The following is a 10506-nucleotide window of genomic DNA, read 5'->3' as shown; positions in this document are numbered from 1 at the left end:
TGCACAGTGGCGACTGGCAGTGGCATGGTTGTAAACTGTTCTGTATTTGTGTAATATTGTGTATTTATTATGTATGTATTTATGCCTGATGCATTTTTGTATGTATGTACGTATTCATAATTTATGATGTATGTTTGCCATTGTAAACCAAACTAAAGTGCCCTTCCGGGGCAAATAAAAGTGTAATTTATTATTCATTTATTATTATTTATTTATGTAAAGGCTTCTCGTTCTTTGTCAATTTGCTTTGTCATCTGTTCAGTACTAGAGTTCGAGCTTTCAATTTCATGTCAATATTCCAACCTTTTAATGTCTATTTCACAAAATCTCCTTAAAAAAAGTAAAAGTCACCTTCAAAGAATCGGTAATTGTGCCTAGCAGCACTTGTATACTTATAGGGGATGCCAATTTCAAGTCTTTAACTTTAAGACTACAATGATAGCCTCAAAGCCAAATAAGAATTTTAAACATTTGTTGTACATACACCAGTTTTGTAAGCCTGGAGACATAGCATAGGGGTATAAGCTTCCGTTTAGTTTAGATAAACTTTTATTGCACAAGACGGTTCCCCGGCCCCGGGTCAGCGCTGAGTCACACCCTAGGACCAAAGGACATAATTGGTCTATTTGAAGCTTTTGATCTAAGAACAATGTGTAGTGTAGGCCTTCTTTCAATTGTAATTGTTTGTTTTTTTCTATTTAGTGTTTGATAGGTAGATCTAGGGAGAGAAGGTGTGGAGGCTTTGAAAGGATTTCTGAAATTATTTTTAGGCTTAAAGTTAAACACTTAATTTGACTTAAACGGCAAGACCTAGTCTAGATAGATCTAGATTTAGATATAGATATAGATCTAGATCTAGATCTAGATCTAGATCTAGAATCTAGATCTTGAGAATCGAATTCTAAAATCTCGTCAAACAATATTTTCTCACCTGTCAGCTGGGCACAGTTTCGAACGGTGAATCAGTCTTTGACTTCCAGAGTCCAAATCTAGAGATCTAGATCTAGATCTAGATCTATGTTTCTTGAAAACCTGTAGAACAGTCTGTAAATGTCGTTTGTGAGTAGCGTCTTCTTGTTTTAAACAATCTGGAACTGGGATGGACAGGACAAAGGAAGGATATGGATCCACTTACGACTTTCGATGCTTCGATGTAATTTCCCTAGCAAATTCGAACGGGAATTCCTGGTTTATGACGTGCTTCTATAAATAGATTTTCTCGAACACCAGTCCAATGATTTTATAAATACGGTCTGTGCACCAGTCTGTGCCTGGCTCATTTTTAAATTTTGACATTCTTATATTAAAAAAAAAAAGTTTGACTCTTTATGAACCATTTAACAACAGAAAACAATATAGAACTAATTATGCTAGATCTAGTGGGGTTTTTGGTCGCCCCAACACCCCCCCCCCTCCGACGTCAATGTGAAGCTAACCGCAGCGCTAATTTTCAATTTTGAATTGTTTCGAGAATAAAGGGAATCGTCTTTCGTGATTTCATCCCGGTTAACTTTTTGGCGTTTTTTTGGAACAAATTCGGAATCGGAAGTCGGAAGTTGTAACATTTCAAGATGGTTGACGAAGCGACGAAGAAAACTCTTGCGAAAATTCCATTACTCAAAACAAAAGCTGGTCCTCGAGATGGGGAGCTATGGATCCCCAGATTGAAAGAAGAATATCAAGCATTGATTCAAGTACGCTTTTTAGTTATGTTTGACAGTTATTAGTGATTTGATAGTCGACCATATTGTGGTGTTTTGAGCGAGTCCACCGTGCCGTGTAGACTGAATAATATTTGTGTATAATAAGCAGACTAGACTAGGCTAGCAGTAGTCAGTAGGGGTGATCTTATACTTTAACTTTGGCACGTTAAATTCGTCAATTGATGACTTCCGTAACGATCGACCTCTTTTAAATCTAGATCTAGACTCTAGATCTAGATTATACTCATCAATGGCTTCCAAAATCATATGTAGATCTAGATTTCTAGATCAAGAAGACTAAAAACCAATGGTATACCAATCTGTCCATGACAAAATTACGGTAGTTTGCGCATTTTAAGGCCCAGTTCAAAGTTTTGAAGATCTGAGTCGGGGATTAGATCTAGTAGACTTTGGGAATTTAACGTGCTAAAGTATAAGATCACCGCAGTAGGCTGTAGGGTAGGTAGGACAAACCAAAAATTCAAACCTGTTGTAAATTGCTAACAGTTTTATTTAGGGGAGGACTTCCGTAACGAGCGACCACTATGAGACAGAGCAGAATTGAGGGCTTGAGATAGGGGTAGGGTTAGGGTTAGGTCTAGATCTAGGCCTCTTCTTTATTGTGTTTGATGGGGTGGTCGCTCGTTACAGATGTCCTTCCTTATTTAGATACTGCTTTTCACTCAAGGGCTGGATCAAGGAGCTTAAAACAAATGGAGCCTCCTCTCTCTCTCTTCACAGCAGGCCGAGGAGGGGAGTGGAGTAAATATGGCCGCCGACTGTGGTCTAAACTTAAACTCGCGAACTGCAGTGTTTCTTTTTATAGAATCTTATAGGCTGGGCTGGGTCACATTGTGGGGGTGTGTTGGGTGTGGGAATGCACGCAAGGAAGAGGGGATGGGGCTGGGAAGAAAGAGGTGGGGAGGGCCTTGGGAAGGGACGAAGGAGAATGGGAAAAATTAAATAATAGAAAAGAGAGATTGTGATCACATGACGGGATGACAGATAGAATGACATCGAGAAAAAAAAATTAAATTCTGTGTGTGATACATAGATGTACACTACAGGCACTAGATACAGTACGCCCCTCTCTCGACTTGCTGCGTGATGGCCACATTCGACAGCTGCGTCCGCCACGTTTTTTGTGGCAAGTTGTGTGAAGGCTTTCATGCTAAAGCAACGGGCTAAGCATGTTTTCTCTCTCATGCGCAAGAGGCGAGGCTTGGCCCTTGGTTTTTTTTTGGTTTTTTTACACGGGCGCCGTGGTGTACTATAATATCTTGAATACTAGAAAGCAGTAATACAGCGTACTGTCTACAACTAGATCTACAAATTTAATAAATTTATTATTAAATAGATAAAGATAGATAGGCTTTAAAACAAACGTTATTTCTTCTTCCGCACTTTACGAGATATTTTTTTGGACGGAATCAAAGCGTATTTGGGCCTATAGAACTTATGAAGAAGTATTAAAAAATGTGGGTGTCATGGAAACATCTCTACCATTCTGCACCCCGACCTTTCTTCCCTCCCGAACCCCAATTCCAAGCTCCTATCCCCCAATTTATGAGTTTGGCATTATATTAAATTAAGATTAGACAAAAAAATTCAGGAGTTTTTATGCCATTAGGGGTAGGAAGGCAATGAAGCTCTTGATAAAACAAATTCAGCAAACAAATGATGAATAGGCCCAGGGTTGGTGATTTTTTTAAAAATAAAAATTTTAAAAATCGATTTTCTAAATTTAAATTATAATTTTTTAAATTTAAATCAGATTTTTTTGATTTTTTTAAAAATGTCAACACAGTTTGGGATTTTTGGTGGCTAAAAGTATGTTCTTTTAGTGCAAAATGTATTGTCTTTATTTTAACTAATGATTAATTTAAGCAACTGCAATTTTAGAAAGCCTTAATCTACTATATCAGTGAATTATGGCTACAGACAAAAAATGAAGGAAATGTGAGTCTAAAAGAAAGGGGGGGGGGTAATTATGCATAGATAAACTTGCATTTTATTACAGTGTGTGGGTGTGTGCGGCTTGTGTTTGTCTAAAAAGAAAAAGAAAATGCTAATTTCAATTATGAAAAAAAAGTAAATTGAATACTGTATTATTTTACTACTTACAGTGACAGGGGGGAAAGCAGACTTAAGCATGATTATTTTAGTCTATTAAACCTTATATCTGTTTTATAAAACCAAGGAAAGGAATTCCAAATGTTTAAATGTAAAAAAAGAATACATTTTTTAAAAGTGATTTAAATCACTGAGTTTTATTTTTAAAATCAAGTTGATTTAAATGTTTAAAAAATCAACTGATTTAATCGACCTGATTTAAATCAACCCAGCCCTGGTTTTCAATTATGAAAAAAAAGTAAATTGAGAACTGTATTATTTTACAGTGACAGGGGGGAAAGCAGACTTAAGCATGATTATTTTAGTCTATTAAACCTTATATCTGTTTTATAAAACCAAGGAAAGGAATTCCAAATGTTTAAATGTAAAAAAAGAATACATTTTTTAAAAGTGATTTAAATCACTGAGTTTTATTTTTAAAATCAAGTTGATTTAAATGTTTAAAAAATCAACTGATTTAATCGACCTGATTTAAATCAACCCAGCCCTGGTTTTCAATTATGAAAAAAAAGTAAATTGAGAACTGTATTATTTTACAGTGACAGGGGGGAAAGCAGACTTTTAAGCATGATTATATTAGTCTACTAAACATTATATAGTTTTATAAAACTAAGGAAAGGAATTCTGAATGTTTAAATATGTAAAAACTGAATACATTTTTAAAAAAAGTGATTTAAATCACTGAGTTTTATTTTTAAAATCAAGTTGATTTAAATTTTTTAAAATTTTGTCTATCACGCTTTTTTCAACCTTTTTAAATGTCATCTGTTTTTCCCCAGTATGTGCAAAACAACAAAGAGAGCGACAATGATTGGTTCCGCCTGGAGTCCAACAAGGAAGGGACTCGTTGGTTCGGCAAGTGCTGGTACATACACGAGCTGCTCAAGTATGAATTCGACGTCGAGTTTGATGTGAGTACTTCTTGAATGGTTTTTAAAGATTGGTGGATCATCCGTCTGCGCTAACAAGTTTTCTTTATTTAGCTTATGTAGATTACTTTATGAATTTTTGTGAAGTCATGAGTTGAAATAATAACTTAGAATTAGGCTTCAAGATCATTGTAAAGTGTGCAACAGACATTGTCACTTGTAGTCATACTAGTCAGAACACAGTGAGTTTTCTCCTCTCCCCAGTTTGTCTATTTGCTCATTTATCAATATATATATATATATATCGTAAGAGTGTTACAGAGATTGTGTCATTTAGTGTATCCGTTTGGCTATTACGTCCAGGGTCTCCGAAATACTGGCAAGGCTTACATAAAGGAGATAAAACGGCAGGAGTACCGGGTAGTCCTGTCTATCGTCATCTTGGCGATGCTAAAGCAAACATCAGTTTCCATAGCTTTTTTCTTTCATATGTAGGATGTGTGTTTTACTCCTCCTTTTAGGGAAGATTCTGAGGAAAGTTCTCATTTTTTGGTTATGGCATGGTTGGCAGGTCTGGGAATGCATCAAGTCTCCATCCTTCATATGTTTTCTGTCCACTATATGTTATTTCACTATCTTAAAGGTTGTTCATTTGCCTTGCTTTCAATTAAAAAATATCCATTTATTTCCAATAGAAGTTGAGATATTTGTAATTGAAGGAGGTGGGGGTCGCTTGATTTCAGAAGTAAAATTACTGAGAAAATGGCCGCCAAAAATTTATGATTTCCATAGCATAATTATAAGAGTCCTTGGAAACTGCAAATTTACATTTTTTGTGCCTTAAGTCCATGTTTTTCCATAAAATTCACTCACAAAAGTGTTTCTGAATGTGCATATGAGGCGTTGAGCCAAAAAAAAAAATTAATTAAAAATTTCTAAACTGGTAAAAAAAATGCCGATTTCTCAGATTTCATTATTTGTTGTTTCCCCTGTGTGCCAGATTCCAGTGACGTACCCGACGACAGCGCCAGAGATCGCTCTGCCAGAACTGGACGGGAAGACGGCCAAGATGTACAGGTGAGTGGGGCTCACGTCCAGCTGTGGAAGCGAAACTGTCGAATGAATCCCTCATATGCCATAAATAATTTTGTGGCTTTTTATGAACAGCCAGAAGTAAATCTGACTCTGTTATTAAAAATTTTGGTAAGTTTTTGTATCACCGACTATTTTGGATCAGGATCTCTAGGCTACCTCATTCACCTTGCCAAAAAAAAGTAAACCATCGACCCCATTGGAGAAGAGAACAGTGAGACTGAATGCAGAGAAAGTAGGTGTATTGTAGAGGGATTTTGATGAACAATCTTGATTTGGAAAATGACTTAGATTGTGGATCCAACATTTTCAGTGATACAACGTGCTGTCACTCAAAAAGTACACCTTCAAGTGTTGAATTCGCACAAAGAAAGGAAGTATCATCATGTCTATTTTTAAACTGACCTATTTTATGAACATGGATTTGGAGGACTTGAGGGAAATGTGTATTTGATTAGCGAAGGTGAAACTTGCATTTGTTCTGTGTCGTTTTGGTGGAAGGGGTGAATGGAAATAACACGGAGCGTGTTGTTCTGGCCAACAAGAGCTGAGTGACAAAATTGCTGTTGAGAAATTAAACCACAACATTATCAGATTACAGCTGACACTGAACTTTTCGACTTTAACCATACATCCGGCATTTTAAAAAACTTTAAGAAAAACAAGCAAGTATAATATATTACAAATTACAACAAAAAAGCCAAAATTTCCTTTACCGTTTATTTGTTAGAGTAAAAGATACACCTCAACACACAAGTGGTCGTTAAGTGCCGGGAAAAAGTCTGGCGAATAGACAGAAATGACAGGGGGAGAGAGAGGAAACAGTATCTACCAATTGCACCTTCCAACCACCCACTTTCCAATTCGGATTTTCTCTGGACTCTGGGCAATGGTAATGGCACCTAACGACGATTTAGTTTATCTATTGGCTGTATTGAACAATGTCGACTAATAAAGGACTGGACAATGGTAATTTCACCTAACGACGATTTAGTTTATCTATTGGCTGTATTGAACAATGTCGACTAATAAAGGACTGCAACAGCGCGTGACGTTATTTTCTCTCCTTCCTCCCACAGGGGCGGGAAAATCTGCCTGACCGATCACTTCAAGCCTCTGTGGGCCAGAAATGTGCCCAGATTTGGCATAGCCCACGCCATGGCTCTCGGGGTAAGTAAAAGTTTCTTCGTTCCCCTGTTTGGTGTAGACTCAGAAGTGAGTGAGTAGGCTATTGTGCCCACCACGTTTGGCACAGCCTATTTCCCCACTAGATCTTGATTGACCTTTTACTCCCCTACGGGACCTATTTACAGCGACCCACGTTCAGCACTTTTCAAGGACCCCCCGGAGAGTATTGAGTTTCTGCGTGCTGTCGGCATCGCTGACCACTTATGACCCCACAGTGCCAGAAGAGAGAGAGAGAGAAGGGAGCTATTCTGATACATTCCCTGAATCCCTAGTACAAGGGAAATGATCCTCTAATTCTAAAAATACTATCTAGAAAATTTTAGAATTAGGTTTCCGATCCAGCCAGTCATGGCCAACCCCAGCTGAGACGGGTACAACCTCGCAGCAGAAAGACAGACACTCGATAAAGAATAAATCCTCCCCACTTGGGAATCAAACTGGGGTCTCCTGCGTGCGACATCGAAGCACGTAACGGCTACACCACAGACGCCATTTCCGTCCCTTGGTGTCTGTTTTTTATCCTCACTGAGAGCAGGGCTGCCAGTTTGTTTTTTTTCTGGTGTGAGGCCAACAATATCACAATTTGGGTCCAATCTTTGTGAAGAAAATAAATATTCAACCAAATTAAATAACATTGACAAATCAGTAAGCATGATTACGGTACGGTACCTCATCTTTTTCCGTCATCATTGCACGAATTGCACGCTACTGTTTACCCTGTCACTGTTGGTGGTCATGCCAGGCTTCCTCGTTGCTTGTATTTTTTTATTATTTTAAAAAAAAAATTTTTTTTTTTTGGGGGGGGGGGGGGGGGGGGGGTCAAATTTAAAATGGGCCAAATTCGGGCCAACTATTATTTGGGGGGCCAGTCATGATCCTAAAGAGCCAAATTTGAGCAATTTGGCCTCAGGGGCCAAACTGGCAGCAGCCCTGATTGAGAGCTCAAAACCCGGAGGATTGTTGCCCGGGATAGTTGGGGAAGGGTTTTTGTTTGGGGGTTTTTTTGGTTTTGTTTTTTAGTCGCATAAAAGGCTGTGTATGTTCCTGCCATGATGTAGTGTGCAGCCCACGGGGTTTAACATGTCAGTGTACTGTAGTAAACTCTTTACTCATTTTCTCAGAGTGGGGGGGGGGGTAATCGCATTATGCAGGGCCCTTCTTTTGGTGCAAAGTCTATAAACTAAAAATGACATTTATATGTCACTAAGTTGGTAATTAAATCAAAACGAGTGTACGTATTTTTCAATAGTTCTTCTGCTAATGAATGGAGTCCTGGTAAGGAAGACCCGTTTTCAGCAATTGCCGAAAACTGATTTGACGTCAAAGTGGTGGTTATCATGGTAAAGGAATGTGCTCAAACCTCTGCCGGCAGCTTACCGGCACAGCGGTTCCGACAGTGAGCCGCTGGGAGCAGCTTGCCGGAGATAAGGAGTTAAAGTTTAATAAGTTGGGAAGAAGTGGGAAGAACCTTTCCTTCCTCCTCCTCCTCTGCCTCTAAGATTTGGAATTCCCTCCCAAAAGAAATGCGTGTAGGATAGCATCAGACAGGTGGAGAGGGTTGAAGAAAAGTCTGAAGACACAATAATGTTCCCAATCCATGTCATTTCCTCCTGTGTCTGTGGCACTGTGGTTAGGTCGTATGCAGGATACCACAGTTTGATTTCCAATTGAGGAGAAATTTTTAATACAAAATAACTGTCCCTGTACAGTTTGTGTGTGATAATTTTTGTCAGTCTGGAAGTTGTGAGTGTGTGTGTGTGTGTGTGTGATTGAGATTGTTTGTGTTGTTGTTGTTGTTGTTGTTATTATTGATCCAGCAACATCTGGGCTCTCGCCCTTCTGTCCAATGCCATGTAGTGATAAGTGCAGGTTTGCTGCAGTTGCTGTAATGTTCCATAGAGTGTGTTGTCAATGTTAGGTCTCGGAGGGAGAAGGGTAGCTCTGATGTCATTTGGGGCTGTGCAGTGGAACAGGTGATGATCCACAGTCTCATATGTATAGTCACACAAGGGACACATTGGGGGGGAAGTTAGATTGTGTGTGAGTGTGCTTATGTTGTTAAAAGTTCTCACAATTTTTTTATTTTTTTTTCTATCGTTTGATTCATCCGTTGAGTGATAGTTCTGCATTGTACAGCTCTTGCGGCCTGCAAGGAATGAGGCCCTATATAATATATTTATTACGTCTTATTATTATATCATGATCACTGTTATTAATATAATAATTATCATTCATTATTATCAGTATTATTACTATTTTTATTATTGTCATTGTTATTGTTATTATTATTGCTATTTTTATGATCATTATTATTATTATTATCATCATTGTAATCATCATTGTTATTATTATTATTATTGTTATTATTATCATCATTATTATTATTATTCCTTTCTCCTCAGCTGGGCCCGTGGCTAGCAGTGGAAATCCCCGACCTGATCCAGCGGGGCGTGGTCACTCACAAGGAAGCAGACGCAAAGTCAGCGGACAGCTGATACAGACCCACCACCTAGTGCAATTTCTTTTGTTGATTTTTGTAAATTTGCAATGACGTCGTGAATGTGTTTGGGAAATGTCTGTTCTTTTTCTGTGGGCAGTTCATCTTGTTGTGATACCAGTTAAGCTTGATTGATTCAAGAAACCTGTACCGTACCGGTACTCCGTTTTTTTGAAAGAAATGAAAAGAAAAAAAATGAATACACTATTTTTTCCTTCTACCTTGAAGCGTTACCTCTCTTTCATGTTTTTTATTTTACTTCTTGGCTCTACAAACGTGTTCACGAGAGTTAATATACCATTTAGCACGCACATGGGACATGTAGATGAAGGCAAAACACTTGCGTAACAGATAGATTTTCGGGTTCCTTATTTTTTGTTATACGTGAATATAATAATACCTATATATTCAAAACACATACACTGAGAAATTCATACGGGACACAAAGATGACTGTGTCCACCCCCCGGGGCAGTGCCACTGACTGTAGTGTCTTTAGGCCATTCCCAAAGGGGGGATATTTCTCGTTCAAGCACAGTAGAATTGTAAATGGGCTGATTCAACAATGTCAAGCTCATAACTGTGCCTGATCTACAACAGGGAACTGCTGCTTTTTCTTTCCTAATCCTTACTATTGTCATTTTCCTCTACTTCTTTTGTATGTTTGTCACTCTCTTGTGACCCGCTATTTCCGGGGTGCCTTGATAGTCGAAGCAGACCTTGTGCTGTTGAAGTTAGAGAGGTGAGCAGAGTAAGTCTGATTCCCTGTAAAGACTTCTCTGTTAACATCCACCCCTTGGCGCTCACATGACCTAGTTATGAGTGCTGTAAAACACTCTACTAAAAAAAAAAAAAAAAACAGACTGTGTCCCTCCAATTTCGCCATATATGTGGGAACATGAGTTGTCTTCCTGGGGTGACTGGCAGGGTTGGTGATTTATTTATTTTTTCTTAAAATAAAAATTTTAAAAATCGATTTTTTAAATTTAAATGATTTTTTTTTTTTATGTTGACACAGTTTAGGA

At 38.2% G+C, this 10506-nt stretch overlaps 1 protein-coding gene and 1 long non-coding RNA gene across 2 annotated transcripts in view; one reads left to right on the top strand and one right to left on the bottom strand.

Annotated features, from left to right (window-relative positions):
• LOC101846110 overlaps nt 1-1293 on the bottom strand; it is a 4339-nt gene extending 3046 nt beyond the window's left edge. The window contains exon 1 of the long non-coding RNA XR_221221.3: nt 932-1293. This is a non-coding gene — a long non-coding RNA (uncharacterized LOC101846110). The remainder of the gene's footprint in view (nt 1-931) is intronic.
• Nucleotides 1294-1537: 244 nt separating this feature from the next.
• On the top strand, nt 1538-9702 carry LOC101845897 (ubiquitin-fold modifier-conjugating enzyme 1). The gene is made up of 5 exons (XM_005112640.3): nt 1538-1694; nt 4616-4747; nt 5706-5782; nt 6877-6967; nt 9388-9702. Exons 1-5 carry the CDS (start codon nt 1572-1574, stop codon nt 9478-9480), a joined length of 516 nt encoding a protein of 171 aa, XP_005112697.1. The 5' UTR covers nt 1538-1571; the 3' UTR covers nt 9481-9702.
• Nucleotides 9703-10506: the final 804 nt, after the last annotated feature.

The sequence above is a fragment of the Aplysia californica genome, unplaced genomic scaffold (assembly GCF_000002075.1).
Source record: "Aplysia californica isolate F4 #8 unplaced genomic scaffold, AplCal3.0 scaffold01345, whole genome shotgun sequence".
NCBI lineage: Eukaryota > Metazoa > Mollusca > Gastropoda > Aplysiida > Aplysiidae > Aplysia > Aplysia californica.
This window is presented reverse-complemented; position numbering and strand designations above follow the sequence as displayed.